Source organism: Erinaceus europaeus, chromosome 14 (genome assembly GCF_950295315.1).
Source record: "Erinaceus europaeus chromosome 14, mEriEur2.1, whole genome shotgun sequence".
Taxonomy (NCBI): Eukaryota; Metazoa; Chordata; class Mammalia; order Eulipotyphla; family Erinaceidae; genus Erinaceus; species Erinaceus europaeus.
The window spans coordinates 43,750,023-43,770,587 of record NC_080175.1 but is presented as its reverse complement, the minus strand read 5'-3'; the positions used below and the strand labels follow the sequence as shown (position 1 = coordinate 43,770,587).

The 20,565-nt window shown below is 46.0% G+C and overlaps 1 protein-coding gene across 5 annotated transcripts in view; it reads right to left on the bottom strand.

Moving 5' to 3' along the window:
• Positions 1-16,751, bottom strand: part of B3GNTL1 (UDP-GlcNAc:betaGal beta-1,3-N-acetylglucosaminyltransferase like 1) — a 75,446-nt gene extending 58,695 nt beyond the window's left edge. For all 5 annotated transcript variants that reach the window (XM_060171685.1, XM_060171684.1, XM_060171687.1 and 2 more), the window contains exons 1-4: positions 16,668-16,751; positions 14,306-14,422; positions 14,107-14,206; positions 3,558-3,622 (exon numbers count right to left, since the gene is read on the bottom strand). In XM_060171685.1, the coding sequence (XP_060027668.1) occupies positions 3,558-3,622; positions 14,107-14,206; positions 14,306-14,422; positions 16,668-16,724 (339 nt within the window). In that variant the 5' untranslated portion in view covers positions 16,725-16,751. The remainder of the gene's footprint in view (positions 1-3,557; positions 3,623-14,106; positions 14,207-14,305; positions 14,423-16,667) is intronic.
• Positions 16,752-20,565: the final 3,814 nt, after the last annotated feature.

The window sequence follows — 20,565 nt, the reverse complement described above, 5'->3', positions numbered from 1 at the left end:
GTTACAGATATGGGTTAAATATTATTTCTGGGAGCTGGGCGGTAGCACAGTGGGTTAAGCACAGGTGGCGCAAAGCGCAAGGACCGACATAATCCCGGTTTGAGCCCCCGGCTCCCACCTGCAGGGGGAGTCACTTCACAGGCGGTGAAGCAGGTCTGCAGGTGTCTGTCTTTCTCTCCCCCTCTGTCTTCCCCTCCTCTCTCCATTTCTCTTTGTCCTATCCAACAACAATGACATCAATAACAACAATGATGATAAACAACAAGGGCAACAAAAAGGAAAAACTAAATTAAAATATACATATTATTTCTACAACTGTTATTTATATTTGTATATAGTTGCTCCCCCCCCCCCCGCCCCCTATGGTCCCATCTTCTCTTCCTTTCTAAGTCACACATGCACCTAATACTACATTCAAATGTCCCTTCCTTTTACTCTTCTCTTTCCAGGTCCTGATGGAGTTGGAGTTCAGAGCTCTCTCGTCATCTTCCCTCTTTCATTTCTCCCCCACTGGGAGTATGGGTCAAAATTCTTTTGGGATACAGAAGGTGGGAGGTCTGGCTTCTGTCATTGCTTATTTGCTGGACATGGACGTAGGCAGGTCAATCCATACCCCCCAACCTGTTTCTATTTTTCCCTAGTGGGGTAGGGTTCTGGAGAGGTGAAGTTCAGGACAACATTGGTGAAGTCCTCTGCACAGCAAAGTGAGGATGGTGATTTCTTGATTTTTAAAAGTGTCACGCAGGTCCACTTTTGTGGCATTTCCACCTGCCTTTCCTGTTGTCTGATGCCAAGTTTCTCATATGAATTAGTTCTTTTTTAAAAAAAAAATTTATTTATTTATCCTCTTTTGTTGCTCTTGTTGTTTTATTGTTGTAGTTATTGTTGTTGCTATTGATGTTGTTCATTGTTGGATAGGACAGAGAGAAATGGAGAAAGGAGGGAAGACAGAGAGGGGGAGAGAAAGACAGACACCTGTAGACCTGCTTCACCACTTGTGAAGCAACTCCCCTGTAGGTGGGGAGCCAGGGGCTTGAACCGGGATCCTTAAGCCGGTCCTTATGCTTTGCGCCATGTGCTTAACCCGCTGTGCTAACGCCCGGTTCCCCATGAATTAGTTCTAATGCCATTAAACTTTTTAAAAATATTTTATTTATTTATTTTCTCTTTTGTTGTCCTTGTTGTTTTTCATTGTTGTCGTAGTTATTGTTATTGATGTTGTTGTTGGATAGGGCAGAGAGAAATGGAGAGAGAAGGGAAAGACAGAGGGGGAGAGAAAGACAGACACCTGCAGACCTGCTTCACCGCCTGTGAAGTAACGCCCCCACTGCAGGTGGGGAGCCAGGGGCTCGAACCGGGAAACTTGCCGGTCCTTCCGCTTTGCGCCACATGCACTTAATCTGCTGCACTACCGCTGGACTCCTGCCATTAAACTTCTAAGTATCCTATTTGCTGACTCTATTATCTCTGTTTTCATTTATATAATTCTCTGATTGCAATCTTACATTTTTTTAAAGTTTTGGTTTGTTTTTGCCACTAGGGTTATCACTCCTAGCAGCCATTTTTTTCCTACTTCACAACAGAACAGAGAAAAATTGAGGGGAGGGGGAGGTAGTGAGGGAGAGAGAAAGAGACACCTACAGCTCTGCTTTACCACTCATGAAGCTTCCCCTCTGCAGGTGGTGAGCAGGAGGCTCAAACCTGGATCCTTGAGCATAGTAACATGTACACTCAAACAGTGCACCACCCCAGAGCCCCCTATGATTTTGCATTTTTTTTAAAAAAGTATTTCATTTATTTTATTTTTGAGAGAGATGCAGAGAGAGAAAGGTACAAAGAGAAATACCAGAGCACTGCAAAGCTCTGGCTTATGGTGGTGAAGGGGATTGAACCTGGGACTTCAGAGCTTCAGGCATGAGAGTCTCTTTGCATAACCATTATGCTATCTACCCTCACCCGATTTTACATTTTTTATATAATCTTACTTATCAAAATTATCAACTCTGCCAGGTTCCAGGGAGGTGGCTCAGTGCATGCCTGAGAGCTGGGTTCAGTTCTTGGCACCACACATGCCACAGATGAGCTGTTCTGATCTCACACTCTCATAAAAGAAAGAAATCCATAGATTACATTTTTTTTTAATTAACTAAGTCCCATGGCAATTGCATAGCAATAACTATCAGTCCTAAACTTTCAAGTCTTGTCATAAAAGTAGAATAGATTTCTAAGACCTACACCAAGTGTGAGATTTGCAGCCAGGGAGGTTGTGTGGTGGGTATAGCAATGGACATTCAAGCCTGAGTTCCACTCTGGCACATGCCAGAGTGATGCTCTCTCTTTTAATTTTCTTTTTATTGCCACCAAGGTTATCAATAGGGCTCCCCCCCACACACACTTTTTTTTAATTTGATCAGACAGAAAGAAATTGAGAGGTAGGGGGAGGTAGAGAAGGAAAGAGACAGAGAGACACCTGCAGTACTTGCTCATAAAGCCTCCCCCCTGCCGGTGGGAAGCAGCAGGGCTTGAACCCAGGTCCTTTTGTGTGGTAACGTGTGCTTAACCAGGTGTGTCACCACCCGGCCCCCTTTTTTATTTATTATTTAAAATATATATTAATTGGGGGCTGGGCGGTGGTGCAGTGGGTTAAGCGCACATGGCACAAAGCACAGGGACCAGCGTAAGGATCCAAGTTTGAGCTCCCGGCTCCCCACCTGCAGGGGGAGTTGCCTCACAGGCAGGCAGTGAAGCAGGTCTGCATGTGTCTGTCTTTCCTCCTCTGTCTTCCCCATCTCTCTGGATTTCTCTCTGTCCCATCCAACAGCAACAACAGCAATGACCACAACAATGATAAGCAACAAAACGAAAAAAAATAGTCTCTGCACTACAAATGGATTTTTGTAGTGCAGGCACCAAGTCCCAGAAATAACCCTGGAGGCAAAAAAAAAAAATCTTTAAGGGGGTTGGGCAGTAGAGCAGCGGGATAAGTGCCTGTGGTGCAAAGTGCAAGGACCAGCATAAGGGTCCTGGTTTGAGCCCCCAGCTCCCCACCTGCAGGGAAGTTGCTTCACAGGCAGTGAAGCAGGTCTGCAGGTATCTATCTTTCTCTCCCCCTCTCTGTCTTCCCCTCCTCGCTCCATTTCTCCATTTATTATTGTCCTATCTAACAACAACATCAATAACAACAATAATAACTACAACAACAATAAAAAAAGAAGGGCAACAAAAGGGAAAACATATATTAATTGAGGCAAGTAGAGCACACATTTTACCACAAACCAGGGCCTGGAATCAAGTCCCCAGTCACCTCATAGGAGCATCAAGAAAAGAAGCAGCTTCATGAGTGGTGAAGCAGTGCTGTGGTATCTCTCCACATTCTGTCTGTATTTCACCTGCTATCTTGGAAAAAAAATATTAAAAAGTCTGCCAGGGATGGGGAAACTGCAGGGATGAACCCCCAGCAAAGCCCTGGCAGCAAGTAAATAAATAAATGGTGTGATCAATTAATTATTCAACTGACATAAATACGCTTGCACTTTAGACAAGAAAGCATTACTTACCGAATCCAGAAAGCAGAGGAAAGTTCCTGAGCTCTGGGCTATTGCTTGGTTTTTAGAATATCCGACTGTTTAAAAGAGAGAAAGAAGAGATCATTTACAGTCCAGCTTTCACAGGTCCCCTCTTTTACGAAGCTTGGTGTGACAGGCGAGAAAGCTGGGAACCCACTGCCCTACCAAGCACAAGCCAGGCCAGCCTCGAAGGAACACAAGGGCAAGGGGTGGAGACAAAAGGAGGCCGTGGGTTCAGTTGCAGGCTCCGTAAGCACACAGAGGTGCCACCAGCAATCCGGCTGGTCCTTTGTATCAATAGAAGATACATCCCCTCAGTAAAGGTTTGTTGAGTGAGCACTGGGACCTATTTTTTAGAACATGAAATTAAAACATTCCCGAGGATCCAGGCATTGGCACACCTGGTTAAACACACGTTACCACGCTCAAGGACCCATGTTCAGGGTTCTGCAGTGAGAAAGCTTCACAAACAGTGAAGCAGGCCTGCACATCTCTCTCCCTCCCTCCCTTCCTCCCTCCTTCTATGTCCCCCCTCTCAAGTTTTCTCTGTCCTGAGGTCTACAGATTTCTCTCTTTCTACCCCCCTCACCCATCCCTCTCAGTTTTTCTGTCCTATCAAATAACAGAAGAGGAGGATTACAGAAGTAATGGATTCATACTACAGACACCCAGGCCCCAGAGGAAAAACCCTAGTGTCAAAAAAAATACAAATGGAAGGAAGGAAGGAAGGAAGGAAGGAAGGAAGGAAGGAAGGGGATAAAGAAAGAAAACAGCACTCCTGGATGATGGGAGAGCTAGGTGGACACAGGCAGAGACAATGTCGGTGATGCCTCTGAGGAAAGGTCACCACGTAGCTTTGATGTGACCCTCCCAGAGCAGACTCTTCCTGAGCGTCACCCAGACACACACCTACGAGGGAGAAAGTGGCTGCACAAGCATAGCCCACAGAACCTGGGTGCATCCTCACCAGATGTGACCGGGGACTGAGGCCAGGTGGGACATAGGAGATGATGCATAGGGGCACAAATAAGTGGCACCTGGGATCACAGGCAGAGGACAATGGTCGTAAGCTCCAGCAGATGACTGGATACACAAGATGCATGAGGGCTCCAGGGACATTGTGCTTCCCCAGGGTGGCTCCATGCGGCTCATGAGAACTACCTGAGCTGGAGGTCTGCAGCAAGGGGGCTTTGCCTTATAGATGCCACAGGGACGTGTTGCTCTATAACACACCCAGGGTCTGCTGTGTGGCAGGCAGGGGGTCTCTAACCCCTGACCCCCCTCACCAGGCGCAGATGGAATAACTTCACAGAGGCTTTCAAACAGACTTCCCTTCAAAGAGAGTACAGTTGAACAGGGCAAGTTAACTGATTGTGATTAAGGCCAAGTGAATGGTGCTGACAGGAGTGCTAGGTGTGTGTGTGTGTGTGTGTGTGTGTGTGTGTGTGCGTGTGCGTGTGCGTGTGTGTGAAGCTGCCAGAGTGGCAGAGCAGGAGGCATTGAGAGTGACCACATGGCAGCTAGCTGTCAGGCTAAGACAGGTGTGTTGGCAGAAAGGTTTCTGGGCAGGGGACAGCATGCAGAATCTATACTCAGCGGGGTCAGTCTGGGCAGACAGGTGGGAGCAGGTAAGTGGGTATTTGCCTGGAAATGAAGTTGCCCACACTTGAGTTGTGCCCACATGCCAGGTGCAGAGTGGAAGCTGCTGAGAAGTGCTCCACAGAGCACAACCAATGAGCACGGAGTCAGGTACCAGGCTAAGACACTGGAGAAAGGCACAGGCTTGGGGGGCATAGCCAAGTGTCTGCTGCAGGTCACATCAAGTTACCTGCTGCCTTCCACTGTGGGGACACCTCTCCAGGGGGTGGGGGGAGATAGCCACCCCCTTCAGCAGAGGAGTAAGGACCCTTAAGTCTAGTCATCAGAGGGTGAACCCAGTACAGGTGACCTGTCAGCAGAAGGGTCCCAAGGTCACAGAATCACTGGCTTAGCAAATGCAGGGAAAGAAATGCAGCAGCAGAGGGAGATGGGGTCTGGTGCTAGGTTTGGCTGGCCACCACCCTGTCTCCATCCTCAGTACGGAGTAAGGGCAGCAGAGAGATCAAGTGGGAACCAAACCCAAACAGGAAGAGGTGTCCCACCATAGCACAGAAGCCAACAGGGGTTCTGTTTAGAAAGTGGCATGTTAGAGCTGGGCTTTAGAAAGGAGGAGAGAGAAAAAAAAAAAATCAAACCCAAGAATCTGAGTAATGAAGGCAAACTTATCTCACTCAGGAGGCTGGAAGTTTCTCACAATGAATCTTGTGTTTGGCAAAGACAAGGGGATTTGCTTTAATATTATCACCCCGAAGAAAGTCAAATGTTTGTGCCAGGGCTCAACATTAGGGAGCGGTCCCTTTGTGAGGGAGCCCGTTGTCATGGTCACGGCAGGAGAAACTCCCGCTCCCTGGGTGAGAATATTAACATTCCTGCCTCTTGGAGAGAAGAGGGTGGGATTGCATTTTATTTTGATTACAGAAAGTGACCACATTATTGAAAAATGTTTTTGTGCTGTGATGATATGAGTTGATAATAAGTGAGCCTTAATCCAACTTAAATAGCCCAGCACTTGAGTGAATTGACACTGTGATTCTATGCCATTCACCAATGAATCTGATTTGTCCTACTTAAGAAAAGATTGTGATAGAAAAATTCAGCCCTTCAGATATAATTGAATCATCATTTGGTTCATGTGTAATGGGGAGTTCCATGAATTCACCTTCTCCAACTCCAAAAAGAGATCAGGATGATTTCATGTCCTCATTATGATGTTTTTTTTGGTTTTTTTTATCAGTTGATAAATTACATGCAGATGTGACATGGTTCAAGCTACTGCTCATCTGCTGATGATTTTGTAACGGGCAAAGCCTGTTTTTGAAATGGAGACTGGACAAGCAATCACAAGTTATCTAAATGCTTCAAGAAGATTCAAAGCACCTCAATTAATGAATTGTTCAAAACAGTTGTTCATGCTAGTTTCAAAAACCACAATTTTTTGCAGACATTCCAGAATCAAGTTGAAAATAGTTGTTCAACAATGGATTTGTAAGAATGTTCTATCTCAGGGGGGCAAGAAACAGCTGACCCAATGGGGTATGAGACTTACAGGGTGCAAAGTCCTGGGTTTGAGTCCCGATCCCACATGTGAGCACCATAGACAGTGTGATATGGGGGCAGGGGATCCACAGATGGTGAAGCAGTGACTCTCCTTTCTGTCTCTTCCTCTTAAAAGGGGTGGAGGGCGGTGGTGCACCTGGTTAAGCACACACATTACAGTGTGCAAAGACCCAGGTTCAAGCACCTGGTTCTCACCTGAAGGGGAAAAGCTTCACAAATGGTGAAGCAGGGCTTCAGTACTCTGGTTCTCTCCTGCCCCAAGTGAAAACAAGTGGCCCAGAGCAGTGAAATCACACATGTATAAGGCCCTGGTTCCAAACAAGAAAAGAAGGAACAAATGAACAAGAAATCAGAACTACATGAGTAAACATGCAAATTTCCCTTTTTATTATTTAAATCCCCATAAAAGATTGCTGATTTACTGATTTTGGTGCCTGCACAATGAATCCATCACTCTCAGAGGACATTTCCCCCCTTTGCTTCCTCCCTCCCTCCCTTCCTTCCTTTCTTTGTTTCTTTTATAGAGACAGAGAGAAATGGAGGGGACGAGAGAGATACCTGTATCACTGCTTCACCACTGGTGAAGCTTTTCCCTGCCCCTGCAGGTGGAGACTGGGGGCTTGAACTTGGAGCCGTGTGCATGGTAATATGTGCACTGACTGGTGTGCCACTATCAGTCACCAAGATTATCAATTATTTTAATTAAACAGATGCCCATGGTCTGCTGGGTTTCCAGTCCAAGTAAAAGCACAATGCATGACAAGACAAAAAAACCAAGACAAAAGGAGGTGCACTAAGTATAGTTCAAGTAGGACTGGAAGTGGGCATGAAGGGATGAGCTGGGGAAACCGAGGACGTGCACTATGACACCCCCCACTCCCACTCAACCACCGAAATACCAAAACAGAATGACAGGCATTAAACCACAAGGGAAATGAAACTGGATCCCAGACATGTTGACTGGAGTCCCACTCCCAGACAGATAGCTCAAAGGTCAGCACAGACCCCTCCCTGCCTCGGTGAAAATTACCCAAAGCGCCACAGGTACTGTCCATGCAAAAGGAAAAGGGTACACTGCAAATGAACAGGGACTGACTGAAGAGTCGTCTAACAATGAGAAGGGATCTAGAAAGGCCTCCTCCTCCTCCTTCAAAGCAGGCACAACCAGAAGGGGTGGGGGAGGGGCCACAGCACCTCAGTACCTGTGGGTTCTGCTGCCACAGGTCCACAGAACCAAGGCTAAGTCCCAGGTGTGAAGGAACCATTATTCTTGAGTGTTGGGTCACTGAGAAAGGGGGGTCCTGACACCCTCACCCTCCTGGCCCATAAGGCAGGGGCTCCATGCTGAGAGGCATAGGGTGGCGCTTACCGCCTTTCATGGGGTGTGGAGAAGTTCAAGCCACAGGCACAGTGGTGAAAGGCACTGGGAGGATGTGGTGGGTTCAAGGCAGGTTTAGGTTGGAAAGTAAGGCCAGAGACAGGCAGTAAGAGGCGGCTAGGGAAGTTCCTTCCTGGTGCCAGACCAGAGTTTCAATATTGATCTCAGGAATTACTTCTTCAAAGGAACCTGGATTTGACTGGATTGTTCACAAAGCAGCTTATATCCCTGGGTAGAGCAGGAAACAACAGAGCAACCAAAGAGAAGTGGAGTTCAAGCAGGGTATGATGGGGAAGGGCCTCTTGGTTACGCTGAGCCTCGAGAGACTGCCTGCAGCCAATTACCAGAGGCCTCACACTGGGGGGTGGGCCAACCACTAACCATCCACCAGTTGTTATAAAAAATAATAATAATAATAAGCCCACAGGAGGCCAGTATACAGAGCTGTTATGATACCTGAAATGTTCAATTTTCAACAAAAGTTAGAAATACAAAATACACATACCAGACCAAGACACCAGAGAGACGGCAATAAGACTCCTACAAGAGTGTCGGGAGATTTTGCAGACTTGAGACAGCCACTGTTTTAAGAAGTATGTCCAGTGATCCAAAGGGAACCAAGGTTAGAGAAGTAAACTATGATAACAATGTCACATCAAACAGAGTGCATCAATCAAGAGATAGAAAAATGTACAAAAGGGTCTGGGGAAACAGCACCAGGGTTCTGCAAAAAGACTTTCATGCCTGAGGCTCTGAGGTGCCAGGTTCAATCCCTGGCACCACCATCAGCCAGAGCTGAGAAGGGCTCTGGGCTCTCCTCACCCTCCCTCCACATACCTCCCTCATTAAAATAAAGTATTCTTTAAAAGAAAGAAACGTTCACAAATAGTCAAATGGAAATTACTTTTTTGAAATTTATCTTACTCTGAGAGAGAGAGAGAAAGAGAGAGAGAGAGAGAGAACTTCACATGAGACAGAGAAAGGAAAGCCAGAGCCTCACTCTTGTATATGCAGTACTGGGGACTGAGCTAGGACCCCCTGGCATGTTAAGCTCAATGTGCTACCTACCAACTAAGCTATCGCCCCAGCCACCCACATGGAAACTCCACAGCTGCAGGGTATAGTAGATGAAATGAAAATGCATTCAGAGAGCTCACTGTGTAACCCAGACACAGCTCACTGAACAGAAGGTAAGATGTGCTCACCTAAGGCTTCAAGTTCAAGAGCAAAAGTTACAGATGCTACATACAGCAGGATAGTAGTCCTCTGGTCTCTTTCTTTCACTCATAAAGTAAACATACACATTCTTTTTTAAAGGAGCTCAAAGGCATGCTTGAATTGGCAGGCTAACAAACAGACTGGCAGAACCAGGAGAACAGAGGGAGAAGAATGAAGAAAAATAAGCAGAGGGCTGGCAGAGCAGCACACTTTGCCATGTGTGACGCGGGCTTGAGCCCATTCCCCATCACACTGAGTGCTGAGGTCTCTTTCACTCTGTCACTCTACCTCTCTGTCTCTTTCAACAACAACAACAGCAAAAATAGCAGTCTCCGAGGCTGAGATACAATGAAGGTATACACCGGAGCACAAAAAGGTCAGAAGAAAAAATATTGAATAAACAGTGGCTAAAATGTCTTTAATTTCCACAAAATGCATCAATCTATACTTTCAGCAAGCACAATAAACACCAAGTTGAATAAACAGAGAAGATTTACAATGAGACGCATTATAGTAAAAACAATGAAAGTCAAAGGAAAGGAGAAAAAAAATCTTGAGAGTGCCAAGAAAAATATGTCTGTAACTCACAAAGAAGCCCTGGTAAGTCTGATGGATTTTTTTTTTTTTTTTTTTTTTTTTACCACAGTGGAGGACAGAGGTGGCAGGACAGCACAAAGGGCTGGAAGAAAAACTGGTAAATAGATATCATCCAAGATCTTTCTTCAACAAAGTCATGTTTTCTAAGTGAAGGAGAAATGAAGACATCTCCAGGAAACTAAGCAGATATATTTCCTTGTCACCAGGTACACCTTATTAGAAATGCTAAAGGAGGGAGCTGAGGGAGCTGGGAGGTAGCGCAGAAGGTTAAGCGCACATAGTGCAAAGTGCAAGGGCCAGCTAAGGATCCCAGTTGAGCCCCCAGCTCCCCACCTGCAGGGGAGTAGCTTCACAGGCAGTGAAGTAGGTCTGCAGGTGTCTATCTTTCTCTCCCCCTCTCTGTCTTCCCCTCCTCTTGATTTCTCTCTTTCCTACCCAACAACAACAACAGCTATAACAACTACAGCAAGGGCAACAAAATGGGGGAAAATGGCCTCCAGGATTCGTAGTGCAGGCACTGAGCCCTAGCGATAACCCTGGACGAAAAAAAAATCCCCCCTCCAAATTTTTTTTAAATGCTAAAGGAGGAGCCAGGTGGGGGAACATACAGTTGAGAGCACACATTGCCATGTGCAAGGACCCACACTCAAGCCCCCAGATCCCACCTGCAGGAGGAAGCTTCACAAGCATTGAAGCAGGGCTGTAGGTATCTTTCTGTCTTTCTGTCTCTCTCTATTGCTAGCTCTCTCTTTTCCTCTATCTCCCTCTTCCCTTTCAATTTCTCTGTCTCTATCCAAAGCATATAAATAAATAAAATACTAAAAACAAGGAGTGACAAAAATCTCTAAAAACAAAACCAACCAACCAAACAAACAAACAAAAAAACACCTACTAATGCAGGCGGTTATTAATTACAATGGACGGTGTAAATGGATATTTTTTTCTCCCTTCCTCTCTTAGTTGACTTTAAAAGTAACTGCATAAAACAGTCTGGAAAAAATATCATGTTAGGTCACTATGCAATTGCAAAAACAATCCTTTAAAAACTCAGGTGAAAGCATGAGATTCCCAGATTTCAAAAAGCTAGGGAGTTGTTAGTGGACCTGCCTTTCAAGACTCTTTCATTTCATGGAAAGAAGCAAAATAAAGGTTTTCATATAGGGAAATGTGAAGACCAGTATTTTTCTTTTAGTTTGTCATCTTTATATATGATTTTAAAACAAATACATCAAGCAGTGGTTATAAACCTTTGGCAAGCACATAATCATATAACAAGCAATAATGTTATATTTTTAGACTATAGCAAATAATTATAAATAGCCTAAGTGTGGGGTACAGAGTTATACGGCTATTGAAATTGTCAGTGTAGATTCAAGCTCCATTGTGATAAAGTAAAGATGTTAGGCCAGGGAAATAGCACATTGAGAGGACGTTAGGCCTGAGGCCCCAGGTCTGACCCCCAGAACTACCACAGGCCAGAGCCAAGCAGTTCTCTGCTCTCTCACTTTCACCCTAGACTCAACTAAGAACACAGATCATTTTGGTTTTTATTTTTTAACTTTATTTACTTTGATAGGACAGAGGGAAACTGATGAGGGAAGGTGGGTGGAGAAGAAGAGACAGTGAGAGAACTGCAGACCTGCTACCCTGCTTGTGAAGCTTTCCCCTGCAGGTGGGGGCTATGGGCTTGAACCTGGATCCTGAGCATAGTAACGTGTGCCATGTAGCCAGCTGCGCCACCAGCCCTATCTTTTTTTTTTTTTTTTAATGGTACCTTAACCCATCAAGAAAAATAACAAATATCAAGAGAAATGGGAAGGGGGGGGAAATGGCACACTGGAAATAAACAATTAAAAGACAAACAGATTAAAGTAGGGTAGACAAAAAGACCAACAAAACACATAGCAAAATAACAGTATATACTTTCAAGGTGAATGAGCTGAACAGTCCAATTAAAAGGCAAAGATTGCAGGCTAGAAAGAAAGCTCATCAGGGCAGGTGTGTGCTTTGCCACATGGGGCCAATGTTTAAGCCCCAGCACCACAAGAGAGCACACACGTGGCAGATGGGCTGTTCCAATGGTGGGGGAGTGGTGCTGAGGTGTTTCTTTCTCTGTCACTCTCTCCCCACAGGAAGGGAGGAAGGAAGGAAGGAGGGAGGGAGGGAAGGAGAGAAGGAAGGAGGGAGGGAAGGAGGGAAGGAAGGAAGGAAGGATAGGAGGGAGAGAGGGAGGAAGGGAGGAAAGGAGGAAGGGACAATGGATGGATGGATGGAAGGAAGGAATGAATTTTGGATGGGATAGTGGCACACCTGGTTGAGTGCACATGTTACAATGTTCAAGGACCCAGGTTTGAACCCCTGGTCCCCACCTGCAGGCGGAGAGTTTCACAAGTGGTGAAGTGTGTTGTAGGTGCCTATCTCTCTTCCTGTCTCCCCTTCCCTCTCAATTTCTGGCTGTCCCTATCCAATAAATGAATATAATAAAAAGTGTTTTAAAAGAGAATTTGTTAAGGTAAAAAAAAAAAAATGACTGCCAGGAGCAGTGGATTTGTTGTGCAGGCACTGAGCCCCAGAGACGACCATGGCGACAATTAAAAAAAAAAGTTTTTTTTTTATTTGTTTGTTTTTAAAGGTCAGTAAGGTAATATAGAACTTAGACATCACTATAAGCCAATCAGATCTAACAGGGAACCCAAAATGACAACTTACATATTCTGCCTAAGTTCACATGGAACATCCTCCAGCACAGATGGTCAGGCAACAAAATTAAATAAAATATTTTCTCTTATCACAATGGAATGACAGTAGGATTCAGTAACACAGGAAACTGAATATAAGTGAAAAACTGAATAACCAGTAAGTTGCCGAAGACACTATAATTCACCTCAAGAGAAAGAAAAATATAAATAAAAACACAACATACCAAAACCAATGAGATGCAGCAAAAGCAACACTTAGAAGAAATTTTAAGCTTTAAATGTCTACATAAAAGAGATCTCAATCAAATACTTAAGTTTATGATTTAAAGAAAAAGGAAAAGAAAAAAAAAAAAAGCAAACAGCCAGCAGGAGAAAGGAAGCAGTAACGTTCAGAGAAGATATCAGTGAAATAGAAAAAGCTATGAAACCAAAAGTTGATTCTTGGAACAAAGATCAACAAAATTACCAAAAACTGAGTTAGCAATTAAAATAACTCAACAAAGAGATGCTAAGGATCAGATAGCTTCCCTGCTAAATTCTGCCAAACATTTAGAGAATATCCATCTTTCCCCAAATCCTTCCAAATTTCTAAACACATTCCATAAGGCCAACATTACCTTTTCATTTTTTATTGCTACCAGGTTTATCACTGGGGCTTGGTGCCAGCACTATGAATTCACTGCTACCGACAGCCATCCGCCCCCATATATATATATATATTAGGACAGAGATAAATTGTGGGGAGGGGGGGAAGATAGACAACTATAGACATGCTTCACTGCTCATGAAGTGTGCCCCCCCCCAGCAGGGGCTCAAATCTAGGTCCTTGCACATGGTAATGTGTGCACTAAACCAGGTGCACCACTGCCTGTCCCCCCCACAACATTACCTTTAATGACATAGTCAAAGATACCACGAGAAAAGGAAATCATATACTAATATCATATACTAATAAAATCATATACTAATATCCCTGCAAAATAAAGGAATGAAGTACTGAGAGATGCTACATGAAACTTTAATACATTAGATTAAATGAGTTATGTATTATTTGCTTTATATGAAATGTTCAAAACAGGCACATCTATAGACAGAAAGTCAATGAATGCTTGCACAGAGCTGGAGGGACAGACAGAAGAGTGGGTGCCACAGAATACAGAGCTCCTTACTGAGTGAGTGAGTGTGCAGTGTTTGTACACATTTGGAAAAAAACCAATGCCACTCACCTGTATCCTTCAATAAGAGAAATGTAAAGTATGTGAATGGTAGTGCAATAAGTCTGTTACAAAAAAAAAAAAAATCTCATTGATCCAAAAGAAGATAGAATGGGGGAAAATGAAATAAGGAACAGACTATCAGAAGTAGCAGAGTTAAGGATCAATCAACTGGGTCAGTTTTCACCTGGATTTGAAAAACCTGAAAGTATTTAAGGAGTCTAAGTTGCAGCAACCATCCATTGCAGGTGAACTACAAAGTAAATTTGTTCACTGACCTCCCCGAGGATAAGGAGAATCATGCCCTCCAATAACCACGAGGATACCGGAACTTTCTAGCTTCACCCTCCACTTTTCAAGGATAGCCATAGACTTGTCCTAAAAGCATGAGGACATTGACAGGTCAAGACAATTCCTCAGGATAGTCACATGTGAGTGATACTGGGACTGAATGGCTAGTAGGAAGTTGTCAAATACCTTACTGGCATCATTAAAAACCGAGAGTTCCATGGAGCCTTCAAAGTCCTGCTGCAGAACAGACTTCAAGCACTCGTCCAACCAGGGCTCAGCATTGTGGACTGGGAGAATAATGGACTGGAACCCAAAAGGCATGGATTAATAAATGTAGGTGTGTACCTTAAACACATTTCCATTGCTCCCGCTGCCAGCCACATGGGGCTCTTTCCATAGGGATAGCACTGCCTTACAGATCACCTAGAACAAGGTTTTCAGGTACAACATACACCCTACAAACTATAGGTGTTCATACTTTCTAAGTTATTCTTTTATTTCAGATGACTTATTGTCTTAAATTTGCCTGAATTTGTCTCTTGGATGCTTTAAAAAGAAAAACTAATTCAAGCCCTCAGTCCCTACCTGCAGGAGAAGATTCATGACCAGTGGAACAGTGTTACAGGAGTCTCTCCTTCTCTTTGTCTATCTGTCTGTCTATCTATCCTTTGCCCTCTATCAAAAGGAAAGAAAAAGGATAAAACAAATGACCATGGAGAATGATGGTGGAATAATTTTTTTTGTTTTCTTTTTTTTCCATTTTTTAATTTTTTATTTATTTGTTATTGGATAGAGACAGAGAGAAATTGAGAGAGAAGGGGGAGATAGAGAGGAAGAGAGACAGAGAGACACCTGCAGACCTGCTTAACTGCCTGTGAAGCGACTCCCCTGCAGGTGGGGAGCCGGGGGCTTGAACCGGGATCCTAATCAGTCCTTGCACTGCGCACCACATGTGCTTAACCCGCTGCGCTACCGCCAGACTCCCTGGAATATTTTTTTTAATTATCTATTTATTTCTTATTGGATAGAGACAGAAATTGAGAAGGAAACTGGCTCATGGTAACTAGTATGTGCTCAACCAGGTATGCCAGCATCTGATCCCATGATGATGGAATCATGAAGACACTGAGCCCCAGTAATAACCTGGGAGGCAAAATAAATAAATAAAATAATAAATCTGAAAGGCATAAAAAATTGCCCCAGCCCAGTGTTAGACTCTTGTTATTCAATTACTAGTAAGAAATATCATTCTGCATAAACCAAACATCTGTACAATATATCCTCTAATTCATTCATGAAAGTAACTTTTTGACTCTTTCTTGGATAGGATAAGAGTTTTCAGGGGCCTATGATGTTAAAAGAAACATTTCAAAGAACCCTTTTTGAGTATCCCTAGACCTGCTTTAATTCTAGGCAGGAACTGGAATGAAAGGGGCGGGGATGAGTGGTGGCCTCTCCCTCCTTAGGTTGGGGCTGGTTTGGCACTGTCTTTTATGCATAGAGCTAAAATAAAATAACTTCTAAAATATAGGGAGTCTGGCCCAGGAAGTGGTGCAGTAGATCAAGTATGGACTCTCAAGTATGAAGTCCCAAATTCAATCCCCTGCATCACATTGTCAGAGTGATTCTCTGGCTCACTCTCTCTTCCTCTCCTCTTCTCTCTCATTAATAAGTAAATATTTTTAAAAAATAATTAAAGTCTAGGGGATGAATAAAAAAAAGTGTAACAGGGATATTATTGTTGCTGCATTTCCACAGTGAGCAGCAAAGAAAACCCAAAGATGGAAACTAGTCTGTTCACATCCTAAAGAAGAAAAATGGGCAAATTCCTAAGTGGGAAATCCAAACATTGGCCATCCAGGGGTGAGTGTGTGTGTGTGTGTGTGTGTGTGTGTGTGTGTGTGTGTACAAGTGCACATGTGTACCATTTATATATAGATAGAATTCTGAAAATAAGAATTTAAAAATCGGAATTAGAACTAAGTCTGAATATGTTTAAGACTCATAGAGGACTGGGAGACTGCGGAGAGAGCTGCAGCAGGTACTGGACCTGAACCCTGGGACCACATGGGGGCACTATGGACAGCATCAGGAACCATTTATGGGTGGTAGAGCACGTGCTATCCCACCTCACTAAGCAATAAACAAGTGTTGTCATGGGTGTTCTGGTGTGAGCGGGAGTTCACACACCCCCTCCCTACAGCACTGCTTAAACAGAAACCCTCACAGATCTAAGTACTGAAAACAGAACTCAACCAAGTGCTTAACTCTACTGAACTCACTCAACAGTGGCAGCCCTTCCTTAATATCTATTTCTATCAAAGATGGGCCACTGGAGGAAGGATGGAGGAAAGGGAACAAAAAGGAAAGTGGAGGGAGGGAGAGAAGAGAGGTGACAAGAGAGCGGGACGACAGAGGTGAGGAGTGGTGTGTGTAGTACCGCAAGGGAAGGAAAGGGGAATGCAGCGAAGTAAAAGAAGGTCTCGCCTCGAGAGAGGCCAGAACACGGAAGACGAGCCGCCCCTCACCCCCACCCGCCGGCACCTACCACGAGGGCACGGGGCGGGGACGACGCGGCGCGAAAGCGCTCCCTGGGCACCGCCATGACAGCGGGCTATGACCCCACCCTCAGCCCCACCCACATCGGCGACAGCGCCTGCGCGGGGGCTCTCGAAGGGGCGGCACTAAAGTCAGTCGCTTCCGATTGGTCGGAAGAGACGTCAATCACGTCTCCACTCAGTGCGAGGCTCTGGCTGCTGTTACCACAGTGGACTAGGGACGCGTGCGGAGCATCGCTTCTGCGTGCCAAGTGGAAGCCGGGGTCGCTGTCTTTTCAAAGACCGAAGGGGAAGAAAGAGAAATGGTGAAATTGTGTGCAGGCAGCGTGCCTCAGCGACAGCCCTGGTGGCAAAAGAAAAGGGGGGAGCACACTAGAAGTTGGAACCAAGTTGGCCGAACACAATCAGCATTCATTATAGGAAACAGGTGCCCTCCATCAGCAGTGTGACCAATGTGACAGGAGAAGCTTGGGGGTGGGGGCTGTGATGGGCTTCCGCGCACTTGTGTGTGGGGGTGGGGTGGGAGGGCTGTATGGTCAGATCGTCCGGAGAGAGGGAAGGGAGCACAGGGGTGTGCACTGGAGGAAGAAGAGTGAGATGAACCGGCGCACCCCTGGCATCGCCCCCCTTGTCTGCCTCCCCCAGCCGTGTTCAGAAAAGAAGCAGCAGATTTGGGGGACCTGTCCCCCAAGCAGGTGCTTATCTAATGAGAGAGAGCACGACTCAATACCCTTAATGCACCTGGAATCTCCCACCAAGTAGGACCACCTCCTTATTGATGGGGGATCCAGTACTGGCTGCGGAACCTGAAAGTTATGTACCCTGTGAAACAGGGCCCCCCAGTTCCTGCCCATGCATTCACCCCTGTGGTCAGTGAGTGTGGTGGGCTGTGCTGGGCACCAGGTCATGCCCACTTAGTTTCTCCCCACTGGCTCTGAACTAATGAGCAGTTTATTTTAATGGCCACCAGAGCATATCCTTTCTGCCCAAAATGAGATGAGCTGCTGATCTTTTGGAAACTGATAAGTCCAAGGTCAAATGCTCCTGCAGTGGATCATTTCAACAACACTCTTCAGTGTGGGGTTTCTCACATCCTGCCCGTGTTGGCAAGGCCTGTCCTACAAGTTGAAACACTTAGGTCAGATGAGTACAAGCACAACTTTATTTACTGCAGGGCGTTGGGGCTTTAAGCAATCTGAGAATTTGTTTCCAAGGACCCAATGTTCTTCAGGGTGAGTGTGTTCCCTAGTAGTTTCACTTTAAGCACTTGAAAAGCAGAATGGTAGGCTTGGCACTGGAAGTCTCCACAATCTGTGGGAGGAAGCGATAAGGGGACACATGGTTCCTGGCACCCCCAGCACATGGTGTCAGAGCTGGGTTTCTCTGTTCCGCCTGGTTTCCTGTGCATCTCTGCTGCCAGCATCTTGCTTTGGCTAGAATCTGCTTTTTTGCAAAAGGAGTACCCAGAAGCACCCCCAGAAACATGATGTTTCTGAGCCTGAGATGAATTCTTTCTTAGTCTCCTTGGAGAGAACACCAGAGACCAGGCTGTGGGGTTTCATCTCACCCTGGAGAGATCTGGGGGAGGGGGTGGGGGTGGGGTGAGGAAAGTCACATGGTCCTGAAAGGAAAGACTTGCAGGGACCCTCCCCCTCCCACCACCACTCCTTTTCTTTTCCTTTTTTTTTTTTTTTTTTTTGCCACCAGGTTATCACTGGGGCTCAGTGCCTGCATGACTCCACAATTCCTGTCAGTCATTTTTTTCTTTCCTTTAGACAGAGAGTGGAAGACTGATATGTAGATGGGGAGACATTTCAGTACTACTCCACCACTTGTGAAGCTTCTCTCTACGGGTGGGGGAAACTTGGTCCTCCTGCAAGGAGCTTCTCATACATCTGTGCCCTAACGGGGGTGAACTACCTGCTAGCCCCAATTTTAAAACTGCCCAGCAAGCCTTTCATGAGTTTCTTTAGGAGGCAAAACACACGTCTGGGCTCAGGATCATAACCCAGGGCAGAATGCAGTGCCTCAGTCAGACTCAGAAAGTCTCCTTTCTGAGCTCCCAACCATTAAGGGAGGGGTCAGAAGGGTGCAACCTCAGAAGATCTTGTAAGGGGCAGAGAGATGCTAAGTTCCCTTCCGTGGGTCCGACCCAAAATTCACTTGAAAACATTACAAGGGAACACACATGATAGGTATGCAATTTCCAAATCTTCCTTTATTAAGTTATGAGGTTGGGTTCATGCAGAAGTAAAATCAGAGAGAAGAGAAAGCTCTGGGACAGGTACCTGAGGACACTGTAGGAGTTCCCAGAAAAAGGTCCCTCCATGTGTAGAGCTTCTCTTAAACTCTTCTACACATCACACCTGGCCCAGTCTCTTATTGGCAAACAGGAAATACTAGGTGTGGTTGCCTTGCCCGAACTCTTCCCACAGCGTGCACTGTTTTGTGCTCAAGTTATTGTTTTCCATGTGCTCGTGCAGTATGCTTGTGCCCCAATTCCCGTGTGTGTCTCACTATACCCCTGTACTGTCCCAACATTCTGACTTCTAGAAGGAATGAAACTTGATTGGCTTCTGGTCAATAGTTGAAATGTATCAAGATTACGAGAGCAGAGCACTGCCTTGGCTGGGGCACCCATCACTCCTGACCCACCCCACTAGGACCCAAGCCAGGGCTGTCGGGGTCCCCTCCTTAGTTCCTGAGTCAGACTTTCTCACCTGGGACCTTGTGTCACACTGCCCACACTGGTCACTCCATCCCAGGTTTTGGAGGGAGCATATGGAACCTGATCCAACTTCCCACCTCATCACACAGCAACCCTTTCACAGGCTGACCAGCCCACATGTCAACTTTGCTCTGCTAACTCTAAGTGAGCATTCTGCATTCTTGCAACTGCTCTTCTGGACTCTCCCATCCCTTCTCGGGGAGACAGCGTGTCAGGAAGGCCTTAGCCAGCTAAAGAAGCATAGCATCATCAAGCCATTGGGAAATGAGGTGGATTGGGCTACTTAAGTTTTTTTTTCATCACCTAGGTTTCACCACTCCAGACCAACATTTTCAGATAGAAAGAGAGAGACAGAAAAGAGGGGAAGACACTATAGCACGAAAGCTGCTCCCAATGTGTTGGGGCCAGGCTCAAAGCTGGGTTGTCTGCTCAGCTGTAAGGAGCAGGTCCCCCTGGGCATGAGACACTGGCTGACTCCTGCAGAACACTTGGCACTGGCCAATGGGAGGGGGAGGGATGCTAGTGGACTCCCCGGTACTACGATCCTGGGTGGTTCCAAGGCCTGCTGGCAGCTGCAGTCAGCAGGGCCTGTGGTACCTGTGCAGGGCCTAAGGCTGGGGCCATACTACCTCAGGATACTAAGCCGGCTGCCCAGGCCCAGCCTCAGGAAGGCGGTCTGGGCCCCCTCACAAGTATGCTGGGAACATTTGTGGGGTGCAGTGCAGGAAGCCCAGGTGTGGGCACTCCTTGCCCTGTACCTCCAAGGCTGCCACATCGTACCCTTGCCTGTAGCTGTGGGTTTTGGGAAGGGCTGGAGACCTTAAGCCAGTTCAGGTGGGAGGGAGCCAGGCAAGGCGGCTGTGGACATTCAGAAGCTGGTCACCCTGGGAGATGGCAGCCGCTCTGCCTGCTCCTCCGCCAGATTTGAAAGCCACCAGAACAGACAAAATTCAAAGGCGCCAACAAAAGGGCTTCCTGTTGACACCAACAGACTTGAAATCCTTTCTCCTCTGCATCCCAACTCGGGCGCCTTTGCCTGCCCTGGTGTCCCCCAGGGCGACAACCCCAGAGGGGGGAAGAAAGCCATGCCTCCAAGCCCTGGACTCTGCCACTGAGGTTCTACAGACTAAGACTGAAATCCAGGCCCTGCCGTGCAGGCA